This window comes from Sparus aurata, chromosome 21, assembly GCF_900880675.1.
Source record: "Sparus aurata chromosome 21, fSpaAur1.1, whole genome shotgun sequence".
NCBI lineage: Eukaryota > Metazoa > Chordata > Actinopteri > Spariformes > Sparidae > Sparus > Sparus aurata.
Genome location: NC_044207.1, coordinates 16271221 through 16297654, shown reverse-complemented (window position 1 = coordinate 16297654; position 26434 = coordinate 16271221). Strand labels below are relative to the sequence as shown.

The following is a 26434-nucleotide window of genomic DNA, read 5'->3' as shown; positions in this document are numbered from 1 at the left end:
TTGACATCTGTGTTTCAGGGACCACCCGGTGACATCATCCAGCCACTCCCCATCCAGCAGTCTGGCAGAAAGACCAGGCGGCAGGCTGAGATGCAGGGCGACGCGGCGATGGCGGACTACGGCGTCGATGGCGTGGGCATGGAGGGAATGGAGGACGTCTTCGGATCCCTCAACAACCTCAAACAGGACATCGAGCGCATGAAGTTCCCCATGGGCACCCAGGACAACCCTGCCAGGACCTGCAACGACCTGCACCTCAGCCAGCCTGACTACCCTGACGGTAGGACGGAGACAGTGCATATCGTAGTAATAACAAGGACACAGAATAGATCAGCAGTGGAATTTGGTCTGCAGAAACACACAGTATATGTCAAGTGTCGCTTCGGCACATTATTTCTCACTTTGCTTCAGTTGGAACCAAAAAGTGTCATTTCCAAGGGTATAATTTCTGCACCAACTTTAAAGATTAGTTTGATTTACTCACTAGGATCTCTATAAGCGGTGTCGTCCGACTGTCAGGCTGCCAAAATCCTGCTGAAAGAGAGAGAGAGGAGTTGACAGAAATGTTGACAAACTCATTTGAGTCACCTTCAAGTGTGACCATGAGCTCACAGCGAGCTTTACAAGGCGACCGTACTTACGAGCTGCCCTCTCATAATTCTGGAGGTTGATGGGGCTGCATGAAAGAGCGACTGCAGGCGCTACTCGGGATTAAAACACCTCGTGCAGGAATTTGTTTGAAAATGATTGAATTTACATGTTTATTTACATTTACTCTCCTCTTGAAACACATGAGTATCAATCTACAAGGCAGTAAAGGACAGAGCTCTTTGTGGGAAGTTAAATAGGATTATGAGGTAATGGCATCCTGGCAATTATTATTCTTTTCTTATGGATATTAATTTCATCTCGTTGTATGGTAAATTTTAATTAATGTATATAAATTCTCCTTTTTTGAGATTATTTTAATTATCGTTAATCTACAGATTATTTTCTAGAGTCATAAAACCAACAGAAGTATGTAAAAACAAAAGAAATAAAAAAGTTGGTAACAACCTGACATCATCAAAATGTTGAAAACCTCGAAATAATCAATTTACTACATTGTCAAATGATGAAAAGAAGCTGATTCTCACATGTTAAAACCTGAAACAATACATTTTGGGGGGCATTTTTGGTTAAAAGGATGTTACATTTCCTAGATTTTCTGAAAAAGTGCTTTCATTTTAAATGAAATACTCCAATCCAAATGTTATTCTAAGACACATTTAAAAACAAAAACAGTTGCAGTGCAATCAAAAATAAAAGAGTGGTTTAAAACAATAAAAGGACAATAAAACAAAGAAAGGCAATTCTCACTGTGAGTTAAAAGCCAAAGAATAAAACAGAAACAGTGCTCAGAATCATTAAAACATTATAGAAACACAACAAATTGGCTAAACGCTGCAGCTCTGAAGCAACAAACAACAGTTTCTAACCTCCCTGTAGACGAGTGCGGCAGTTCTGTTTATTTGTGAAAGTTAAATAACAGCAGTAGTATTCACTCTCCAGAAGGCCAACGCTGTGCTTCACACCACCACTGCTTTGTCCCTGTGTCATGACTGTGTTCGTCTCTCAGGTGAATACTGGATTGATCCAAACCAGGGCTGCATAGGAGACGCAATCAAAGTGTTCTGCAACTTCACAGCGGGCGGAGAAACTTGCATCTTCCCTGATAAGAAATCCACAGGAGTAAGTAATGAGCAAATGTTAACACCTGAATCAAACAGTGTTTTATTGTGATGGTAATTTAAAGACAGCTGAATCCACAATAATGATTCATTTTCGCTAAAAAACAGATGGAGCTGTTTTGCTGATCTGTGCACAGCGACTGCAACTGTGACATGTTCTCTGATGAATCTCTTAACTGTGTGCTTGTTTTATCGTCATAGGTTAGAATATCCAACTGGCCCAAGGAGGCTCCGGGTTCATGGTTCAGTGAATTTAAACGTGGCAAAATTGTAAGTCGACTCGAATGACTTTTTATTTACCTATTTTCTTTTCCTATTACCTCCCAGCATGCATTCACATTCTTTTTAGATATGTTCTGATCCTCCGTTACCTCCCCTCCCTTCTTTTTCTTATTTCCTTTTTACCCCCCATCTTTCCTTCCCTTCATTTCTTTCACTCCAACCTTTTAACTCACCTTCCCTGTTCGTCTTCTTTAACCATTATCCTAGTCTCCTTCCCTGCGTCATTCTCTCCATCTGTCCGTCCGCAGTTGAGCTACGTCGACATGGGAGAAAGCACCATCAACACAGTGCAGATGACCTTCCTGAAGCTGCTGAGCTCCTCGGCACGGCAGAACTTCACCTACATTTGCCACCAGTCTGTGGCCTGGTACGACGCCAAGGCTGACGGCTACGACAAGGCGCTGCGCTTCCTGGGCTCCAACGATGAGGAGATGTCTTACGACAATAATCCCTTCATTAAGCCGCTGACGGACGGCTGCTCGGTAAACACTTATTTTCTAACTTCCAGTTTGCAATTTTTCTAAATCCCACTAATCCTCACAAATATGTAGATTGTTGTAGAGAAGTGTGAGTCATGTTTGTACAGGTGCAGAGGAGGAGAATCAAGGGATCAAATGTAGAATCTGATTTTGGTTGAGAAAGCAGGTGTTCACTAGATTTACATTATTTAACATTAGTAGAAAGTAAAAGAGATAAAATGATTCCATGATAAGCTGATGGAGAGAAAGTAAATCTTTCTTTTTTTTTGATAATTGGTTGTTTAAAATGCCAAAGATTCTGGTTGCAGCTTCTCAAATGTGAATATTTGCTGGATTTCTTAGTTATTTATAATATTAAAAGGAATATATATATTTTTTTTTGACACTTGGTAAGACCAGAAAAGTGAGAACAGTACCTTGCGCTTTAGGACACTTTGTTGGGCAGTTTTTACTTTATGGATCAAATGATTAACTGATTAATGAAGAAATTAATCAGCAAATGAATCCCTAGTGAATACAACAAGTAGTTGCAGGATAAATGGTAAGTCTATGGAGGACAGTTTTGACTGATTTAAGGGCAGTTGGGACTTTCTTCCTTTAGACTACAACAGATTTAAATTATTTCAACTAATTAATTGTTTGGTGGAAGTAACATCTTCAGATTCTATGTTTGTAAGATCAACTTTTCTGAACATCAGCATATATAATTTGGATGATGTAGAGAAGAGAAAAACCTCATCTCACAATTAGTCTATAAAATGTGAAAAAATTGTGAAAAATGGGTCCAAAGTGATGTCTTCAAATAGCTTCCTTTGTCTAACCACCAAAGAAAAGCAGCAAATCTTCACATTTAAGCATCCAAAACTCACAAATATTTGACATTTCTGCCTGATAAATGACTGAAACGATTAATCGAACAAAATTGCTGGTGATTCATTTTCTTTCAATCGGTAGAATGCTGCAGCTCTCATCAAAATTGCTGTCGATCACACAGTGACAGTGACTAAGCACTGATTTGTAGCAAAGATACAATCAGATTTCTGCTCCTTCTAGCTGAGCATATTGATCATCTCTTCCTAAAACACACAGTGAACCAAACATCCACCACCTCACTGAAGTCATCTTCTTGTCTGCCCTTTGTGTTCGCAGCTGAAGCAGGGCTATTCAAAGACGGTGATGGAGATCAACACTCCCCGCATCGACCAGTTGCCCATCATCGACGTCATGCTGAATGACTTTGGGGAATCCAACCAGAGGTTTGGCTTCGAGGTCGGCCCCGTCTGTTTCCTCGGCTAAACGCGCCCCGACTCCCCGCTGAAGGACAGGGTCAGAGGGTACACATTAACACCCACACGCTGAGATCCGACAACCTTTACCTTCTCTCCCCGCGAAGCAAAAAAAAAAACCTGTGTTTTCTTATGTTGCCGAGAAGATCCACTCAAGCCCGGAGAAGAAGAGTGCCCCCTGGCCCTGTCATGAAAGCGCTGACCAGGGGAAACTACTCCTCGCCCTTGTAGGGCCAGAATCACATGACTTTAACTTACATGTAGTGATGGGAGTGACATCAGGAAAAGGACATTTGATGCCGTGGCGGACAGTGGCGCACTTTCAGCAACAGAGAGAGGATCCACTCACCCCAAGCCCCATCCTCCCTTGTCCTTCCCCCTCCCACCACGCCTCCCTCTCTGGGTGCTCCAGGTGCTGCTCTGAATACAACCACAGAGGTGCTTTTGTGCAGAATCACAAAACACTCAAAGGTGCTACAAAAAGTGCTTTTTGATAAAACTGTAATTATTATTATTATTTTGTACAATATTGTTCCTTTTCCGAATCCACTATTAAAAAAAACTTGCATGTGCCCCAGCTCTTAAAGTCTAAATAAACATTTGATAAACGATATAGAATTAAATCCAATGAATATATTTGACTTGTGTTTAAAAAAAACAAATTTGTTAAGAAATGTAATGTCCTTTGAAACATTCCAATTTGTAAGTATAAAATAATCATTTTTGTAAATAATATAACTTTCAATATTGGATTTTTATGAGAGCAAGCCAAACTGGAACAGAACACCTAACTCAAAAAGCATTTTGTCTTTTTTCACGACACGCCATTTGGTGTGCCCATCAGGATATTAAGCCATAATAAATATAGATAGTAATATAAATACTGTAAGAAAGGGCTTATTCTTCCAAACTTTATTCACCCAGATGTTGTACTGTACCTCACTTCCTTAAAATGTCGACACATTTGGCTCTTCAACCATGTTTTAATCTTTACGACTCAATCAAGTTTTGAATCATTTGTGGTAGAAAAAAAACAAACATTTTTTGTGTTTGTCGGAAAAAAAAGCCCTGTCGATTTTTCTTCTTTGTAACAATGGACAAAATGTTTTCATGTGCCTTGAATTGTTCATTAAAAAATATTAAAACTGGATTCTGAAAAATGTTGGGTTGAACGTCTGTATTGTTGGCTGTTGAAATGATTAGTTCTCTTTGTGATTCTGCGCTGCCTTATACGTTTTTACCTTCCTTTCGCCATGATAATTTAAGATTAGGAGGATTAGTGGTTCCAAGTGTTTGGGCTCATGTGATTGATTCTGCCGAGCCCAGGCGCTGTGATCTCTTCCACTTTTATTTCTCTGACTCAGATTTGATTTTGATCAAGATCTGTTTGCATCTCCGTCTCTTTAGCTTAAAGCTATGATAGCAATCGACTTCAGAGTCGCTTTCAAACCTGTGTAATTACAGTATGTTTACAACCTATGTACAACTGAAATAAATGTTTGGTGCTTTGCCAAATGCACACTGCAATCGTTTGCATTCACTTACAGATTATAAGTATATGTAATTATAGCATAATTGAGTCCATAGAACCGGTGAGCTGAGCCGAAAATGCGTGATTACACAGTGCATGCCGACATCTGACAGGCCGATCGCTGAATGACGACACCACTCCCCAGGCTGATCCGGCTTCCCAACAGCACCGCTGGCTTTGGTCAGGAATAGTCAGACCACATGATGGCATTGATCAAACAACATGCCGCATTCATCACTTCAGTACCATATATCCACATACAGATATACGTACGTATAAGTGTTTGTCCATTCTTCCTTTAATTAATTCCTTTCAGGTATCACAAGTGTAATCTGCTACAGAATCACACATAATACTAGCTCTCAGAGCATTTGTGCTGCTGAAGAATGAAGCAAATGCAAATTGACAGTAATTATCTTTTCTCTCCAGGGGGTTTGTTATTTTAGCAGTGGGGAGTGTGGAAATTGGATTACATTTATGATAATGAAGGATGTAAATTGTGGGACAGACTTTACAAAATAGACGTTCTGGCAGCAGCGAATATGACTTTAGATCACGTCCAAAAGCGGTAACAACAAGAAAGCTGGAGGATTCGTTATGCATCACTTCCTGTGGTGGTGATGAATGCGATATATGTACAAGTTTTGGCGATGGCAAAAAAAAGGAAAATACTAAAATCGGTCTCAATTAAGCTTTCTTACAATTAAATATGAGATAAAGCCAGAGTGAGCTTTCATTTTTCATTCCTACCGATAATTTTTCCGGCAGCGGAGGGTTTTTGCCTTCAGTACTCGTGTCTGACTCGTCTATGACAACGATGATGCAACTACAACAACATGAATACCTCAGCCTATAAATGACTTGTTCCCATGTTTTAACAATTTCTAAAAGATTATGATCATCGTTCAATTAACACTCCCCTGTAAAATCTGGTCATGACCACTCAATAAACATATCATAGCAGGCTTTATATACGGCAATAAAGTGTTAGTACAGCATCAAACGTAACAACATACTGTTGGCTGCCATATAATATTTATATTGTCTTGGCTAAAGTCAAGTTGCCTGGATAGGGTTCCTTACAGGAGAATGCCTTTCTTTTTCAAAGAAAGGGATTTGGAATCAAAGAAAGGATATTGTCAACATCAATAAACAAGGTTTAAATTGTGCTCAACATGTTTTAAGAAAAAACTAGGTCTGCTGGTTTCAGTCGTCATCATCTGTTTTCTTTTGAGCCAGAAGCTGAAGGGGATACTGATTGGATCTGGCCAGACCCTGAAGACACTGCGGGGTAGCAACCTTCTGATCACAAGGTTGTCACCCCCAAAACAAACCTTACTTCATCGTCTGTTTTACTCTAGATGGGAACATATGAACATCGTGCTATAGTGAATAAGACTTGAAAGACCATAAATTCATTAGGAATGTTTTTACTGAGGTAATAAGTCAAGTATATTTTCTTATAAGCTTACATAAAAAACTGACTTCCTTAGAAACCAAGGCCACCGCCCCCTGCTGGTCATTAGAAAGAATGCAGGTTCAAGACATTTCCACATTTTGGACCGGTAAGCATCGTTGAAAATTACAAGTAAAAGTGAATTATACATATATTTTCCTACATGTCATATTATACTGTGTATACAATATCCGGATCAGTACTTTTTAAAAAATCTTTTGCCGATAAAAAAGGAATCAGTTTTACAATGTGTTACCTTGGCTCTGATGCAGCAGGCAATCTGCCAAGTAACTAGTAACTAAAGCTATGGAATAAGTGTAGTGGAGTAAAAAGGGCAATATTTGCATCCACAATGGAGTAGAAGCAGAGAGTGGCACAAAATAGAAATATTCAAGTGAAGAATAAACTCAAATTTGTATTCAAGGACAATACTATAGTAAATGTACTCAGTTACATTCCATTACTGCATTATAAACCTGTATTTTCAAAGCCTTGTCATTCCCCGTTCAGCAGCACAGACAAAATCTATCTGACTTTCGTGAGGTTGGTTATTGGCTTTCTGCACAAATTCCAAAACTGTTTTTCCTTCTGTTTGGTGATTCATTGCCTGTGTTAGTACTGTGTGTGTCTGTGCACTTCTTAAACCTGAATGCTGTCATCATGTTTTGGTCGGTAGAAGCACATATGGTGATGAGTAATCATTAACTTTGTGTGCCTGACAATTTTCCTCGCGCTGATGGCCAGTCTTCTTTTTCTCACCCCTCGTTCTTTTTTTTAAAGAAACTAATATGGGGCCACCTGTTGCTCATCTTTGAAGGCAGAACAACATGTTTGTGCTGTTAGGTGAAAATGGCTGCAGCAGAATCAAAACAAGGAAAATAAGGCTGCAGTCCAACAAGAGGAGGTGGCAGGGGTAAGGGGCCGCTTGTTTACTCTAAACCGACGCCTAAATCCTTAACCGGTCACAGCCGATCTGTCGGGACGCCCACTCTGGTCGAAGTGCCTAAATATTTTCTGTCAAAAGTCCAGAGCTGCCGTAGGCTGCAGTCACATCTAATGACAGCCAGTGTCCAAGGAGGTAGAGGAGAGGGGAGGGGTTGTTTTCCTTTTTTTGGGCTGGAACTGTTCAATTCTCCTCTTCACAATTTTTCATTCTCTCCCCGTTTAATCCTTTCCAGGGTCATGAAGAGCCGGACCCTGCCACAGCATGAATTAAGCCAGAGGACAAGAAAGCACCCTGGAAAGTTTCCAGCGTGTCTGAGGACTAACATGGAGAGACAGACAATCTCATTTTAAGGCAATAAGACAACTCAGAGTTTTGTCTGATTTGGGCAGTTTTAAATGGGGAAAAAAAAAACGGGGAAAAAAAACCCTGCAAAAGCCAAAAGCCCAAACGCTAAAAAAACAAGCAAAAAAAAGATAGACTGAGCCATCTCAGCACACGTCTTCCCTTTTAACTGTACATAGCATTTCAGAACTAAATCAAAATTGAAAACGTGTTATTTACTACCCTTGTAACACCCAGAATTTAGTAAAAGAGCTAAGATGGCATATGTCTGGACCTCACCATTGGTGTGGCTATGGCAGGGTGCACAGGCAGTCCTATTACGTTAACAATGCGATGTAGCTAGCTAAGTTTATTAGCATGGTATTACAGCTACTTAAGAAAGTTCACTATTTGATGGATCTGATTTTGTAAGAATTGTCCACCTGTCGAATTCATACTCGAAACAAAAAAGTGACAGTCCCTCACCGGAGTAAAAGCAAGCCGCTGCTAATTGTTAGCGAGTTACCGTTAGCTGTGCAGCTTGCGGTCCTGCATGACTCTGTCCAGACCTGGAGCTTGGAGCACAGGGAAATCGTGGTGCCTACATACAAAGTGGTATTCTAATACAATCATTCGGTAATAATTTTAGCTTATTTTTGAATGTTTTAAACCAAAACTCTCACACATTTCACCTTTATACATAAGGATTTTCCTATGTAGTTTTCTTTGGTCTATCAAAGGTGCAATTCTGGAGAAAGATTGTTGATTGTTGAGCATCATTTGCAGGTCGTCAAATACCATCATGTCGTTGTACAATGCATGTGCAACGTGGGAATGAGACTCAGCAGTTTGTTATTAGTTAGGTCTGAACACCAACAACCAATCATAAACCAATGCAAGGCATCAGCATTTTACAATCTGACAATGAGACTCAACAATCCGCCACCTTTCTGCTGAACTTCCGGCTGCACCTTTAACGTAAATTCATGGCCATTCCAATTTTTAAGAATAGCGAAAATATTGTGAATCTATTGATTACCAACGCAATATGGATTAAAAACCAGTGGCACAAAGGAAAAAAGGTAAGGTATGATAAGATACAGGATGCATGGAAGTAGCATTAGCAACGTATTAACAAATGATCCCACAGTTACCAGTAAGAATAAGGCAGCTATTTGATGTTGCAAAACAGGGTAACTCTTCCCACTATTCCGGTCGAGTTTATTTCATTTGACGAGCCCACTCACAAGTAACAAACTCCCCTCGCAGAGATCTACAATCTGTGTACAACACACAACAACTTCTACCCTCTTAAACACTAACAATCTGACTGTGAGAGCTGTTGGTTTTCTGAAATCTAGACAGATGGGAGTAACATCTTAAACTCTCCAACTACATCAGCAGAACTGCACAGTGACAAGTGTAGAACATTTCTGTTGTGTTGGAAAGTCAAATGGCGACCAAGACCGAGTGTAGACCGAGGCTTCTGGATAAAAGGCGGATAGAGCTGACTTCATTTAAAAAGCCAAACACCATGTAATTTTCAGCTCTTTGGAGAGGAACACTAGAAGCAGCCCGTATTGACTGCTGTCTCTTTTGTAGCAAGATAATTGCTTGTTCTCTCGGTTGATGTTTTCTTGACGGACAGAAATTCCTACAGCCACAACACCTGCTGTGTTCTCAGAATCAACATTTTCCAATCGATTCTCCTCCCTGCTACCACTAAAGTCATTTTTTGTAGCAATTATGAACGTGCAACTGAACTGCAAAAGATACCCCGCGCTCATCACGCGTCATAACCGATTTGAACTGGCTCGAGCCACAAAGCAGGCGGCAGTCGCTGTTATTGCTGGAGAGAATCTCATCAGGAATGCAGGGCATGGTGTACGTGAAACCCTTTGTTCAAGTGCGCCAAGAAACTTCCGTCTCCTTCTGCTGTCAAAGGCACTCCTCGAGTTTAAGTATTCCCTGTTCAAACAGTTTCACTGGGAAACACTCCAGCGGCACAGTGTTTCGTTGCCCGGCCCATCACCTCATCCCAGCCTGCTGCAGACTGCTGATCTGGCGAGGGCCTGGAGACACCCCTGCCTCTCAGGTCTCCTCAGGTTTGTACAAGCTGTGCTCTTACATTAGCATCGCCTGAAGAAGCCCGAGAAGGGAAAAAGGCTGGCCGCCTCACCCAAACCACGACTGAGACCGAGTGCGTGACCTGGCCCACCTAACCTGACAGCACTCTGCATCCTCTTGTCGCCTTCGCTGCTTTTCTGTCTGTCCTTTTTTCATAGAAAATGGGAAAAACTGATTGACATACCACATTGAAAAGGCTTCCCACTGCGTTGAAGGTGACTCCTGCAGTCAAGGACATGCTCTTGTTGCAGATCATGAGCCCGGGGGGGGGGGGCCGAGGTCTGATCGGCGGACAAAGTACAGGAGCTGGGCTTGAGTTCCAAGTCAAGGTGAAGGAAGGAATATATTCCAGACCAACCAAGAACTTTGTTAGCAGGACAGATATACATTTGAAAGAGGTGACACCTGTAATGTAAAGCACAATATCTAAAATGACAAATGTTTTTAAGACTCTCATACTCACAGATAACGTTTTACTGCTTCTTTGTTGTGTAGTTTCATGTCTGTCAGGACTGTGAAGAAAAACAAAATGGTAAGGAGAAATTGATAACTGTCAGACAAAAAGGAACCTGGTGCATTATCCCCTGACAAAACATATTTCCAGTCTTACTTCATAACAACAAAGTCTGAAGGTTGATTGGCGGACTAAACGGTCTCTAATAAACCTCAGCTGAAGTAAAAAAACAGCTCGAGCACAAAAGCTGAATAAACAGCCTTGTGTATTGAACCCCTGCACAAGCTGCGAGCCCTATTCGTATTCGAAATGAGCGCTCCGCACATTATTTAATACCTCTCGTATCAATTATTTTACGCGGAGAAAATACTGTGTCATACGAGAGTGTGTGAGTAATGGCTTCGTCCAGAGAGGAATGTTATAACAGCACAGAAAGCTTTGTGTCATTTGTTTCAGTAATATGACAGATTTTAAATTCTTATATGGTAATGAGGTCTTTGGTAAACAGCCGTGTTTCGTCCCGTTTAAAGGGCCGGTTCACTCATAACACTGAAGTATCACAAGCTATAAAAGTGCACTGAGCTGTGGTTTTATCTGTCAAGGTTTTGAGACGTGCATCTGCCACCACCCCGATGGGATTTTGTTTGTAGTGGTCACAGCACTGAAAAATGTATTTTGCAAGCTCTCTCTCCAGACGTGGTTCCCCTTCTTACTCTGGATTACCCAAAGACTTTACTGTGAGCAATTTTCATAAGGACTGTGTCTTCTGGAAAATTAAGTAAAAGAATCCACACCAAGGCAGGCTGTTTGAATGGTCAGATACATGAAAACAGTTTAGCCAGGGACAGAAAAAACACTTCTATTACTACAGATATTCCAGAAGTTTTCAGAGTGATGAATGACCCCTGATTCTCAAGAAAAAAAAGGAATGTGGAATGTTAGAAATGACAAAAATGTGTTAAACTTCAGAAAAGCGCTGGTGATGGTCATGTCCTGCACCCAAAATCCACAAACGCTTCGTCTCAGCCCTCCTGACCGCACAGCCAGCACTTTTCTGACCGAAAAAGATGCTATGTGGACACTGGTCCTGATTCCACATATTCTTTAGCCTTTCAAAAACTGTAGCCTACATTATCCACATTGCCACATAGCCATGAAGTGACATCACTTGAGGCAGCTTGTCAGCAGCTCACATGCAGCTTCCTCTGGAGCCACGTTAAGTTTCATACCACACATTTGCAAATCGAAATGGTCAAATGATGAATTTGTTTATTTTTAATTGCAAAATTAATTTTAAAATATATTTTCAGATCAAACTTTTCTTGTTTTCTTGGCATAAATGAACTTCCATATGACATTTAGAGGTGAGCTGCAAATGTTTTGGTGGACCTTTAATTGATGAAACAGTGATAATCCTCCTGAGGTTAATGTTTTATAAGATCTCTCTCTCTCTCTCTCTCTCTCACTCTCTCTGTGCGCGTGCACACCCGCACCAAAAAAAAAAAAAAAAACGCAGCCGCGGTGGCAGCTCTGCTCTCGCGCGCCTCTGTCTGCTGTTTCCTGCTGAATACTGCCAGCTGCAACTTTTGTCCCCGCACAGCTGCCGGTGGTTCCTCCTCCAGCCCGCACTCACAACAAGCTGGATTCATTACAAGTGGATGAGGGGGGCAGCTGGGTGATGTCACATCCGTGAAGAAAGAAGGGGAAGAAGGAGGACAAGGCTCCCCAAATCCTTGACGGCGGCGTGGATTTTTCGCCGCATGCGTGCCCGCAAACTTTTTTCCTCCCTCTTCGCAGTGACGAGGTTTCTCCCCGCTGCCCACATGGCGCGCGTAACGGGGTCGAGTGGATGGATGTGCCCCCCTCCTCCCTCCCAGGAAGCCGCGGTTCTTCACCAGCGCGTAGTGGACGAGGTGGCGTGATCCCGCGGGGCAGAGGAACAAGAAAAAAGAAAAAAAACTTGCGTGAGAATTTGTTGTTTTCTTCCCGAGGCGGAGGAGGAGGAGGAGGAGAACAAAAAAAAGAAGAAGAAGCTACGAAGCAGCAGAACGGAACAGAATGTGGTCTCTGTCCGTGGTCCTGAACCCGCTGCTGTTCCTGCTGCTGTTCGGACACTGCCCTTCAGTGGTGAGTTCACTGCCCTCACGTCTCACCTCTCAAAGGAAAAAAAAAAAGAATAGAGATAAACTTGAGCAGAGTGTTGCGTTCAGTGTCATTGTTGTAAAGTTCAGTTAGAATTTTTTTTTTTTTTTTTGGGGGGGGGGGTTGTGTTTAATTTGGGTGGAGCACTGCACAATGGTTGCTGGGCGAGTGACCGGCACCAAAGACAATTAGTCATTTCAGTTTCCAGGCTTGTTTCCAGCAGCTCGGAATATGCAAAAAGTATCTGTAACATTTGCGTTTAAATACTGTATTCAAAGTGTGGGTGGAGGAAGAGGAACCCCTCGCAGCACTCATGTTTATTGCCTACATCAACCTTATGGCACTGATATTGATCCTGGAGGATTGCCATGCATATAACTAACTAAGAGAGAGTTCAATCATTGTAAATATATATATATATATATGTAAATATGTATGTGTATGTATGTATATATATATATATATATATGTAAATATGTATGTGTATGTATGTATGTATGTATGTGTATATATATATATATATATATATATTCATTTATACATAAATAAATAAGAACAGTGCTGCTGTGACTTATGTCCGAATCCCCTCCCAGACAGAGAGAAGCTGCCTCGGACATCTTCATACAGGCATGTTCTCTCTCTCTCACTCTGCTCAGCTGACTTTAACTGAAAGGATTCATTAATGTTTCATGCCGTCCTGTCAAATAATTTGCTTCTTCTTCCCTCTGTTGGTGTACCTGCGCTATTCCATGTGTGTTTGTGAAAGAATGTGACATGATTCGTCCCTGCCTGGTTTTTTTAAGGCTTTTGTTTTTAAAACGAAAGTGGGAATGCATCTGGGAGCATTATCGGAAATTAGGAGGAGCAGCTTGCAGATCACCGAGCCCATTTGGACAAGAACAATGGTCGATTAGGTCCATCCCACCCGTGTAGGGGTACAATCCCCCTCGCGCCAGTGTCTTGATTGCAAAGCAGTGTCCTCACATACGATCACCTTGCCACGATTGAAAATTGTGTTGCGGAATGAATCTTTTTCTCATTTACCCACAGAGGCAGGAAGTGTTTACAGGCTAAGTCAGTTCTGGGGAAAGTGTAGAGAGATCTGTCAGAAACGTCTAAATGAACGACGAGAACAAAGGGGGAAGCAGCTGTCTGGATTATTTAATGAGAGAAAAAACTCTTTGTGTAGAGTTCCTCGCAGGAAGTAGAAAAAAAAAAGCCTAGTTGGAGAGTGCATCTGGCTTGGCTGAGCTACAGATTCATTTTAATATGAGGAAATGTGAGAGTGAGAAGAGGGGAGAGGATGTGCGTCACTCAAGAGACGGAGGAGAAAGAGCGTTTTACCAGATTAGTGAAAGTTGCTTCTTTTTAGGGAGTCTTTTATCCCCCTTCAGCTACGATGCCATGAGAGAGAGGCACATTCCAGCGACAGTCACTCCAGTATCTCTAATCATTTCTACTAGGACGCACCACACATGACCTCAAGACATTTCAATGCAAAAGCACTTTTTTCTCCTGCTGCTCTTCAGCGTTCCAAGTTCAGAGGTGGCACATAATTAAGATCGGATCGACATCATCTGCTACTTTTGTGGCTTTTGTCTGAGCGTCGGGGGCATCAGTAGAATCAGCTTTCATTTCAAGATCACAAACTTTACCAGCAACCAATAGCAAGTGGACAAAGATCGGGGCTGCCAAGCTTTGATAATACCTGAAACAATTTTCAGACAATCTGATAACGGCAACATAAGAGAGTTGTGCTGGGAGGAAAGAATGAAAGCTCAGGAGATTGATAGCACAGCACATTTTTATTTTTTATTTTTTTTTACTTCAAGATAAGACGAGCTGATTTGGCAGGGGTGTAAGATGTTCAAAAACTAAAAAAGTAAGAGTCGTAAGTAGGGCTGGGCAGTATACACCATATATATCGTTATCGTGACATAAGACTATGTATCTTCTTAAATATATGTCTCACATGATATGGCACAAGTATTGTCTTTTCCTGGTTTTAAAGGCTGCATCACAGTAAACTGATGTCATTTTATGAACATAGACTGTTCTACTTGCGCACTTACTCATGATATCCACGTTACTGATGATTATTTTTTCACAAATCTCATTGTGTTAGTAGCTTGTGAAGGCGCCAACAGTCTTCCTTACGATATGGTTGCAACATCGATATTACAGTGGGGCCTATTTGGTCCAATATATTGCGATGTTGTGATTTTGTCGCCCAGTCCGAACATTTACGAAAAGCTTTTGAGGAGATTTCAAAATATCGAGGTTGATAACGTGTATCGCAATATGGCCTAAAAATATTGTGGTATTATTTTGAGGTTATGTCGCCCAGGCCTAGACGTAAGTAACACACATTCTGAATCGCCAAACACTAATTAAATTTGGGCCTCGACTAACGATTGATCTGCCAATTTTTTTCTTGAATGATTGAAAAATTAGGGCCTGACCCCAAACCCGATATATCTAATAATATCGGCCAACAGATATATTGGTCAGGTTCTAAGAGTTATAACATTTTCAGTAAATTTTTTTTTTTTTTTTAAGTTTTTTTTTTGCCTTTTATGGCTTAATTGATAGATTAGTGGAAGAGGTGACAGGAAACAGGGTGAGAGAGAGAGAGAGTGACACGCAGCAAAGGGCCCCAGGCCGGGAGTCGAACCCAGGTCCGCTGCAGCGAGGACAAAACCTCTGTACGTGGGACACCTGCGCTACCAACTGAGCTAAATGGCGCCCCCTTTCCAATTAAATTTACTTTGCACTGATGTTGTTCTGACGATAAAGTGTATTGTTTAACTTAAAGACATCCTGCCTCCATTACATATAATTGCTACAAGCATTTCATAACAATATGTTAGGGATGATCACAAAAAATGTGTATATATCAGTCTAATAAAAATTACTAGGATCAGTTAATTAATTATCAAAACAGTCGGTGATTAGATTCAGAAATGTGAATGTCTAAGCATCCTTTTCAATCTCAAGATAGGGCTTTTTTACGGCAGTAACACAGCAGAAACTGGTATGTTCAGGTTTGAGATTAAAAAGCAGTCTCTCAGTATGTACAAAATGGTGAGTCAAACACTGAGCTCCCTCCTTGGCGTGACGTCCTCTCCTGCTCAGAGGGGATGTGATCTTTCATGGCTGATTCAAAACAAAACTTCAAACTGTTCAAGGGAGGATGGATGGGAGAAAAGGAGAGGATGCCTGCACTTTAAAAGCAGATCGCTCTTAACTTTTAAATAGACAAGCGTTAAAAAGCTGGCGTACGCCAAAGTTCACGTTTCACGTGTTATTCTGCAGCCAGATTGAGTTTTAGAATGTAAAACACAATCCAAATAATGGCTGGTCCCCGGCCAAAGACGCTGGTAGTGCGGACAGATTAACCATTGGCAGTCAGAGGTGGTCGGTGTTTGGCTGGAGGCTTGTGTTCATTTCCCGTGCTGACAGTGAACACCACTGTTGTTCAAATACGGATGCTATTTGCCTGTCTGATGGCTATCAACTTTCCCGGCACTTCAGGACAATTTTATCAACATTTAGTGCGGAGCAAGTTTTTACAGTGTACACTCTGACATTAGTTCAAGGCCCTACATTAAAATATGCCGCATTGGCTTATGATGTACAACTTTATATTCTTTAAGCTTTACACTCAGGAGCTGTGGAGCATATTGAATGTAATAAAGAGCGGGAAAGGCTCCCACAAATCAGGTTTATCTGCGTCTCCCAGCAGGACTTTCAGTTAAGGCGTTGGCGAAGAGAAACAGAGGAATTTCAGCACTCGGGTTATTCATCAAGGCCAGGAAACGCTATTTATTGTGGGGGAGAAAATTCACTGGAGACCATGTGGAGGAATATCTTACAGCAAAAGCACTTTCAAAAGGCCAGACTTTTTTATAAGTCAGTGGAATTGGTTGGTGTCAAAGCATTGGGGGCATGAGGCAGAAGAATGGGCGACCCGCGAGGGAAAAAATAGGAAGACATAACCGCTGTGTGCCGCAGTTTCATGGCAGCGATATCATCAGAGCTGAATTTATTTAGTGCGTCTGTCTGGAGGTGTGTGAGCTGTGTTATTCACCGCCGCGCCTGTTGTTTCTGTATGCAGACCATCCGGCCAAAGGAGGGGTGGCAGGTGTACAGCTCAGCTCAGGATGCAGATGGGCGTTGCATCTGCACAGTGGTGGCACCTGAACAGAACCTGTGCTCCAGGGACGCCAAAGGCAGACAGCTCCGTCAGCTCCTGGAGAAGGTACGCGTACACATTTCTGTTTATGTGACAGCACATGGACATGCCCTCCTCAACACACACGTTTTTACTGTAAGCACACCTAAATTTATACAGACATCATTGATTTCTATCATTATTCATGCTTCTTTGTCGCCCAAATCCCTTGAGAGATTGCACCAGCCGGGTTCCACGACCCTGTTTTTTTTCACTTCTGCATTTGTTACATGGATGACATCAGCGGAGAGGTTTGCCGGTAAAAGATGAGAATGCTCTCCTTGTCACCCCAACAGAACTGTTATTATTAACTGCGTTGCTGCTTGTTTTTCTCATTCAAGGCCGTTGTTAAGGTTTCAAGCACTTTAAGGATTTGATTAAGAATCTTGTTTCTGCTTGAAAAGTGGACGATTACCAGATTATCATCTCTTGCAAGGACTTTCAGCATCTCGTTTGCATTTTGAGTTGAGCTGATACAAAAAGAGCCAACATTGTGGGTTAAAGTAGAAACATGACTACTAATTCCACATGAAATATAGGTTTTTTTCTCCCATGACAGAAGTGATTTAATGCACTCTCAACAAACAAATAAAACAGCGCTGGAGTGCCTTTCCTCAACTAGTATGCCATATAAGGGAACATTTTCTCTAGCCTACATTTTAATGCTATATGCCAAAGGGTGCTCTCTGTCAGTTATTGAGGCCTTTGACACTAATGTACTAAGCTGCCGCAGGGCTGCAATGAGGCCATTTCAGGATCCCTCTACCCAAGCCAGAGAAGTATGCAGAACACAATGTGTGAGTGTTATGCCACTTTGCTAGCGATGTGCCTCGCCAGTGTTGGTTAGTTACAATTAGAGCCCAAACAGAAGAGAGAGAGAGAAAGGAGCACATTACTTCTTGTCCACATGCCCCATAAACCCAGTGAGCTTTTGTTGAGACACTGTAATGTTTCTGTGTCAAACGTGGACTCTGAAACGTGTCTTCAAACCGAGCAAATTCGTGACATTTAAAAAAAAAAAAAAGCAAATAACCGATAAAATATAAGTCCCCTGTCCGTGTCAAATCCATTCAGGGCTCTATTCAGCTCACACGTGGATGGTTAAAAGACAATCACATTGGAGGTCAGAGTGTTGATTTGTTTCCCGGGGAAGTTTGGAGCATGGCGGGCCTACCGAACGGCTGAACACGGAGGACATTTTAATCTGTCGGTGGACGGAAAAATCAATGCTGCGCTGTTTCATTCTTTTCAAAAGGTGCAGAACATGTCGCAGTCAATCGAGGTGCTGAACCTGCGGACGCAGAGGGACTTTCAGTACATCATGAGGATGGAGAGCCAGATCAAAGGGCTGCGGTCAAAGTTCCGACAGATCGAATCGGACAGGAAGACGCTCGTCAACAAAAACTTTCAGGTACAGTTTTTTGTTTGATGTTGAACTATGGAAGGAACTTCACAGGGAAAAGGCTGCGGAATTATCTCCCTCTAAAGATACCTGAGAAGCATCTGAATTGATAAACTTTCACTCCAGGATGAGATTGATTCGGGTCTATCGCCACCCGGCCGAGGACGGAACTGTCTGACATGGAGTCTAGTAAGAGTGAGGGGATCCGATAGTTACATGAAGCATTTCCATTATCTCAGCTGTTATGTGAAGTTATGGCTGCCTCTTCTTGTCGACAACCTGATTCTTTAGGTTGACAGAAACAGATTCTGACATTAGAATTGGATCCACAGTAAACAGAACGACACAAAGTAATACCCTGGCAGGTATCCTCAGTATTGTTATTCATGGAGGAGAACTCAGAGGAGAAGAGAGATTTCCACATAATGACACTGACTTTGCACGACAATAATAACAAGAGCAATCACTATAATAATCATTGCTATTATCATCCATCAGTGGGATTAGTTTGGGTCTTATGAGAGTGTGTCCCTCCTCCTTTTATAGCGGCTCTGCTCTTCCTCATCACTAAGACTTTTACACAGACAATCTTTCCTATATTAAAAAGAAAAACAAAATAAACACAGCCATATGTGAAGGAATCTACATTTTGTATACAAGAGAGGAACAGTGGCCACCATAGATTACAAGAAGATGATTTATAGCAGAATTTAGATTTTTGACATCTTTCTGCCCATCCAGTGGTGTAATGTAACTAAGTACCTTTATCGGAGTACTGTACTTAGGTACAGGTTAATATTGCATTTTTTTGACTGCACTACATTTATCTGGGAACTTCAGTCACTATTTATTTTTAAGATCACAATCATTCTTACGCTATCAAAACCATTAATCTCCAAATTTGGTTATTTTGATTTATTTAATTTGAGATTTTATTCTTACATTTCATTATTTAAAAGAAATCCAAGAGATCCATTGTTCTTACCAGACAGAAAACAAATATGATATTATGGAACATGATGCACGACTGAGAAGTGTATAAATGAGTTCAAATTAGCTCAATTATGATGTTAATTGCAGTAAATGCACATCACACATCAATAACATTACAAGTAATAATATTACAAAAACGTGTATGATGGTAAAATACTGACAGGGAGAATTTTACTGCACATTGAGTACTTTCACTTTTGACACATTTGACAGTAAATGTTGCTGATTCTGCAAACTCAGTCGAAGGTTTTGGATGAAGGACTTTTGAAGTATCGTCACCAACATTGCTGCTTTGATTTAAAGAATAAGTTGACCAAAAAATAGAAAGGTAGTCGATGTAAAGTAGGGTGAAGTTTATATAGTCCACAAAACATTTATGGAGCTTCCCAGCCAAAGGACACTATTTACAACCTTTTTTCACAGTGGCTGCTTAGTTTAATGAACGCTGCAACGCTGTTTTGCTGTGACGCTCAACGGCAACAAGGAAACAGACCGAAAACAAACAAAACGACAAAAGAATAGTGCATACGAAACAGGCAATTCTGGTCATGTTCGAAAAGGAGTCTGAGTCTGAATTTATATAATTCCAGCCCCTCTCTATTAAAATTTAGCTAATAATTTAGCATAAGCTACCTTATTTCATCATAACTTATGAATACATGAAAAAATAAATATGTGATTGTATTGTAATTGTAATGATTATGTAATGTATTATAGCTTATATATTGATTTATTTTGTCAAAACCAGTGAACAGTAGAGAAAGTGGAGAGATTTGTGATTCAGAACAAGTTTGGCTTGTACATGATTTATGTGAGTTTCCCAGCTTATTCTGTCACCCCAAGAAATCTGTACTCGACTACAATTTCATTTTTTGGGTGAACTTTTTCCTTTAAATAAAAAGTAGCAATATAGCACTGTGAAAATACTCCATCTCAAGTAAAAGTTCTGCATTCAAAACATTCACTTTTGGGTGAACTTTACCTTTAAGCAAACAATCTAAGCTTCTTCCACCACCGTGCCCATCTCTATTGAGTCTTAGAATCATTATTTTCTTACACAGGTGAAGACTAAGTGCCAAAGGGAGGAGGTAATATGCTGCAATATACCTTTGTGCCATGGAGGAAAAACCCAGAAACAGCTATATTCGAAAAAAAACTGATCTCTTCTTGCCAGATTTAGAGGTTTGTTAAGACCGCCATCTTTGCAGTAGTGTATTCTCTGTGTTTTCCAGGAGCTGAAAGGAAAAATGGAGTCCCTGCAGCCTCTGATCCCCGTCCTGGAGCAATACAAGACAGACGCCAAGCTCATCTCCCAGTTCAAAGAGGAGATCAGGAACCTGTCTGGGGTGCTGATGGGCATCCAGGAAGAAATGGGAGCCTACGACTACGAGGAGCTGCAGCAGAGGGTCTTAAACCTGGAAAATCGGCTCCACAACTGTATGAACAAGCTCAGTAAGTCCACCGGCAGAAAAAAGCTGATCCGGGCATGGTGACCCTAGATTATGCAGCGGCACAGGGATCATGGGCACAATTGTTGCAGCTACCAGCAGATTGGCATTTTAGATACAGAGCAGGAAGACGGAGTGGAACTGCTTCAGGAGGCAGGAATTATGTTGTGGCTTAATTCTATTTGCAGAGTCAAAGAACAATTTTCTTTGCTCCACCCACTGTGATTTAACTCATCTAATAAAAATCAATTCTGCCTCCAGAGCAGCTTCGCCTCCTATAAGGTTTGCATGGCTAAACTCCAATTTGCCGACTGCCAGGTTATCAACACAGAAGGCGCCTGTCAAAGTGTCAACGTAAATAGCTAACATGCGAATGCTAATGGGATGTGGCTGGAAATCCGTCTGAGCTTGGAGATGATTACTTGAGCATTCATTGTGCGCGAGCTTTGATTGATTTGGTAAAATAGCAGTTAAATACTTGATAGGGAACTTGCAAGCTTGCGTGCAAGTGATAGCCTGCTGTCATTTGGCACAATTAAAGTGTCTGGCAAGATGAATTAAGTGCAGCTCAAGTACTTCAAATATTAAACCATGTGGGATAAATGTTAACCCAGCTCTGATTGTGGCAATTCCTTCAGTTATCCTCCTGTATTTCAAAAATAGCGTGTGGTCAGAACAGAACAGTCCAAATATTGAACTGTATCCATTTCTTGAGGGTTTTTTTTCCTTCCATCAAAACATTTGCTTTAGCTTTATCATGTCGACTCTGTGCTGTGTGTGACCGGAGCTGTGTAATGTGTTTCGCAGCATGTGGCAAGCTAATGAAGATCACTGGGCCGCTAACAGTGAAAACTTCAGGGACCAGATTCGGAGCCTGGATGACCGACCCGCAGGCGTCTCCCAAAAACAACAGGGTGAGCCTAGCTAATTTGCTTTGCTGTATGTTTCGAGCCTTTGAAGCGACAGCAAGTGGTTTAATGAGGTACATGCAACTGCTCCTCTCCCACAGTTCCGGATGGATAGATGGTGTCAATATCCAACACACTAAAGACTTTATTTTGTACCCCTGACTGCTGGGATTGATGTTGCTTGCTGAACATTCTGATGCACATGAGGCAGTTTCATTATTTTAGGTATAGCCTTTACATACAAAACTTTTTGTTTTCAAAACTCCTTTGTCTACATCCATGGGTGCTATCTTAAGTCTAAGTAGCAATCCTCTTTTTTCCCTTTGCCTTATGCTGACACTTTGCTGTGTTATCAGCTGTCATTCAGTGTATCAGCATGAAGCAGGAGCTTGCATTTTGTCAGCCGACTGCTTGTATGTGAACTGATAAAAATACGTTCAAAAAAGACACCTAGCCTACTAATCACAAAACACTGCCTTTCATAGCAGCTGTTGAGCAGCGGTCGAAAACTCGCACGACTGCACGATAACAATACATTGCAGTATATGCCTCCAAGAACTGCCATCAAAAAGCCACTCATAGCCACAAATAATGCTCAGAACAGCACCAAACATCAGCAACAGTACAAATAGGGTCCCAGCACATAGTTCGTGGCATCAAACATCTGCTGTCTTAGCTGGATTTCTACTGAAAAGTGAACACAACTCACCACTCCAGCAGCTTCCTCTTGTGGGGAAGCCCGACGAGTCGATTACCGAGTGCAGTAGAGTACCGCAGTCTCCTCCAAATACCTAAAGTTAGAAATGCTCAATTCCGTTTTTTCCCTGACAGCTCTCGATAATAACTGTTACAAACTGGTAATCAAGACACATATGAACTTTGATTGCATTTCCATGGAGTAATAATCATACATTTTCATCCTTGAGCTGCGGAACTCTACTGCACTCGTCGGGCTTCCCCACAAGAGGAAGCTGCTGGAGTGGTGAGTTGTGTTCACTTTACAATAGAAATCTGGCAAAGCTAGCTAGCTAGCATTATTTGTGGCTATGAGTGGCTTTTTGATGGCGGTTTCATCTCGGAGGCATATTCTGCAATGTATTGTTATCGTGCGGTCTTTTCTGAGGTTGCTAAAACTACTCGGTGTCACGGTGTGTTAGACCATGGATTTAACTTACACCGGAATATCCCTTTAAGTGCCTGTGTCTTTAAAAAAGGCCCAGTCCACTCTCATTGGTCAGCTCTGCTGTGTTTTTGCTACCACAGCCATGCTGGGGCTGTGGCTGAAGGCAGTGACTGTATAGCAGTGATATCACAACCTTAAAGAAGTCCTGACAACTTGTTTGAAGACACAGTTTCTAAATATGTGTGTATTCCTGCTAGGGTTGAGTGTCTGACAGTGTTTATCTTGCACCCACACCTGCTTTATAATCAAAGACAGGACATCTTACTTTGTACCATACGGGACCTACACAAACTCAGAAATACTTAAACCCCTTTTTCTCTTTTAGTTATTTCAAACCCTATGAAATTTGACCCTGTGCCAGTAGCACCAAAATAGCTGCAGGAGATTTGCTGTTTGATGGATCTAAAATAAAACCACAAAAGCTGGAGCATTCATTATTTTTTACCACCGAAAGGCTTCTGTATTGTTATGGGCGGTGTTAAATGTGGTGGCGCAGTGGAAAAATGTACAAAGTTCAAAAAACTTATGGACTGTTGGATCAATGTTTCCTGTTTGTTTATTTCTTTATTTTGGTAGTATTGTTTTGTTTTTTTACACAATTTCAATACTTATTTATTGGCTTGCATAACAGGATATGAAGCATTTAAGAATACCAGTTCTGGCACTAGCTGCCATTTCTGTTACATGGTTTAAAGTTGAATAACTATAAAAACAGACAACTTTTCATCCCGCTCAGTCTTCTGTGATTATTAAATCCAAAAAGCCTCTTCTTGATCCTGAGGATAGTTAAAGTCGCCCGCTCTGTTATAAGGTTTGACCTTTTCAGTACCAATAAAAGGAGAACAAAAGTCCTTCGGTGAAAGTTTGACCTCGAACAAATGTCTGGCCACTGGTTGTTTTTACATCCCCTTTGAATGTCATGTTTTCGATACTGTTCTCAGGAATATATTATCATGTAGGTCTTCTCATACGTTTTGTTGTACTGGGCATTTTTTTTAAATCTCAGAGCACAGAATGAGTAAACATGTTGGTTTAACAGCTGGTGAGGTTCTTGTGACTAAACATCACAGGCATGTGTTTATTTCTCCTCAGGTGTGGTACATGGACAGCTACACCAACAACAAGATAGTGAAAGAGTTCAAATCCATCGCTGACTTTGTGGCAGGGGTCGAATCGAGAACCTACAATCTGCCCTTCAAATGGGCTGGAACCAACCATGTGGTGTACAACGGCTCTCTATACTATAACAAGATGCAGAGCAACATCATAGTGAGGTACAGCTTCGAGACGGGCCGCGTGGTCACCCAGAGGGCTCTGGAGTCGGCCGGCTTCCACAACGTTTACCCCTACACCTGGGGGGGCTTCTCTGACATCGACCTGATGGCGGACGAGTTGGGCCTGTGGGCGGTGTATGCCACCAACCAGAACGCCGGGAACATCGTCGTCAGCCAGCTGAACCCCGACACGCTCCAGATCCTGAACACATGGAACACGGAATACTCAAAGAGGAATGCCGGCGAGTCTTTTATGATCTGTGGGACGCTCTACATCACCAACTCCCACCTGACCGGCGCAAAGGTGTACTATGCTTACTCCACGAAAACCTCCACGTACGAGTACACAGACATTCCCTTTCATAACCAGTACTTCCACATGTCTATGTTGGACTACAACGCCAGGGACCGCGCCCTCTACGGCTGGAACAACGGCCACCAGGTGCTGTTCAATGTCACACTTTTCCACATCATTAAAACTGAGGACGATTCTTAAGCAGACGGTCATACTGTACACGTGAAGGTAATTGCGAAAACATGATAAATGGATCGTTGCGCTTGAATGTTCTCATGAATTGTATTTACTTATTTATCTATCTATTTATTTATTTATTTGGTAACACTTCTTATTCATTAGGGAATACATTAATCATTAACTAGTTGCTTATAAGCATGCATATTGGCTCATTCTCTGTTATCATGTTCTACAACCAACAGGCCATAAAGAGTTTTCCCTCAGTAATGTCTTAATTAAAGCTTTATGATAGTAACTGAGGAAGAACATGAATAACTGTCTGAATATTATTTGCTCGGTGTGGGCCTTAAAAGGTGGAAGTGCCACAAGAACACACATTCTTCCTTAATGATACTCAACAAATACAGTCTATTCCTAAAATGTTGTGTCCACATGTATTCATATTCATGCAAAATAGCCTCTAAAATAGGTGTTATCCAATCACTCTGTATGTGTTTGTTTTTGTCCACGATGGCAAATACAATTTGACAAAACAACAATATTACACATTAAAATGAATGTAAATTCCTCCCCCTGCTGTCCTTATTCACACTAGCTGTCACCAGGCATGCGATGTGTCACACTGTAATTGTTTCCACCACTCTACTCACGACCCTGGCTGATGTTTAGGCAGTGCCGATAATCAGTCTACCCTTAAGCCAGTATGGTACTAATGTGCATGCTAGTAAGCAACTAATTAATGGGTAGTATTTTTACCTTAATCTTAAGTGTTACCATTTATTAAAGTAATTTATCTGATTAGTTTTGGCCATGTTATATACATTCAATCATTATTTCCCCTCTTTTCACAAGAGTTTTAATTAAGATACTGTCCATATGGAAACATGACACCTTCTCCGTAAAAGAAAAAGGAACGACAGCACAATGTTAAAACGAATTTGGTGCTTTAAGAGCAGATTGCAGGTAACACATTCCGTTAAATAATGGCACTTTTACCAAGCAACTTTTAGAAACACTGAACAATGAACCTCCAGTAATTTCTGCAGCTCCTTCTTCTCTCGGAGAAAAAAAGCTTTTCCCGAGATGAAGTCCTCACATTTGTAATGGTTTTCTCATTCAGAGCTGCATTTATTCATGCCCCCGTAATGTATTCATATTTTGACCGTATTCACTAATTGTTCATTTTGTTTCTATTCTTTTCCTCGTCACTTATTCATCATCATCTGCTAATTTATTCCTGCTCTTCACTGCCTCCATTTAGCTTTTCAATTTGTCTCTGTACTTTTCCTTTCAAAAAGTTTTTGCACTTGACCTTGTACAAGACAATGAGAAATGTGGTGAACCATAATGCACCTGTGTAGTTACTGTACTTGGCTTTTCTGTGTCTATGAAGATTCTCAGTCATCCAGGTCCATGGGAATGTCTTCGAGTACTAAGCATCTGCTTGCCTTTTACTTAGTACTTTGAGATCTTAGCATTTTTGTAACTTCATCAACAGTTTGTATGCCTTATACAGTGCAGTACGTTCTGTAAGCCCTGGATAACAGCTCATGTGCATGAATGTTGGCTATCCTAATAGCATTTTTACTGTAACTGTATATCTGTGTATTTTGTATCTGCACAACATCCCATGCCCCCTCCTCTCTAGCTATATCAGTGGTAAAGATCCATTTATACAGACAGCAGTAGATTAATTTATTAAACATTCATTTGTGTAAATAAGAAGTTATACATAACCAAAATAAAAGTATTGTTTTCATTAA

At 41.2% G+C, this 26434-nt stretch overlaps 2 protein-coding genes and 1 long non-coding RNA gene across 6 annotated transcripts in view; 2 read left to right on the top strand and 1 right to left on the bottom strand.

The window, feature by feature from the left end:
* The window catches only part of LOC115572380 (collagen alpha-1(XI) chain-like), an 89921-nt gene extending 84620 nt beyond the window's left edge, over positions 1-5301 (top strand). For all 4 annotated transcript variants that reach the window (XM_030402393.1, XM_030402391.1, XM_030402392.1 and 1 more), the window contains 5 exons: positions 19-280; positions 1619-1731; positions 1932-2000; positions 2261-2494; positions 3641-5301. In XM_030402393.1, coding sequence (XP_030258253.1) covers positions 19-280; positions 1619-1731; positions 1932-2000; positions 2261-2494; positions 3641-3787 — 825 coding nt within the window. In that variant the 3' untranslated portion in view covers positions 3788-5301. The remainder of the gene's footprint in view (positions 1-18; positions 281-1618; positions 1732-1931; positions 2001-2260; positions 2495-3640) is intronic.
* Positions 263-16977, bottom strand: LOC115572383 (uncharacterized). The gene is made up of 3 exons (XR_003982080.1): positions 16845-16977; positions 10622-10670; positions 263-534 (listed from the first exon to the last, which is right to left on the bottom strand). It is a non-coding gene; the product is annotated as an uncharacterized LOC115572383 (long non-coding RNA).
* Positions 12130-26434, top strand: LOC115572382 (noelin-3-like). Its single transcript, XM_030402394.1, has 6 exons — positions 12130-12739; positions 16872-17015; positions 18244-18399; positions 20616-20835; positions 21639-21745; positions 24015-26434. The coding sequence occupies exons 1-6, from the start codon at positions 12671-12673 to the stop codon at positions 24690-24692; spliced, it is 1374 nt and encodes a 457-aa protein (XP_030258254.1). The 5' UTR covers positions 12130-12670; the 3' UTR covers positions 24693-26434.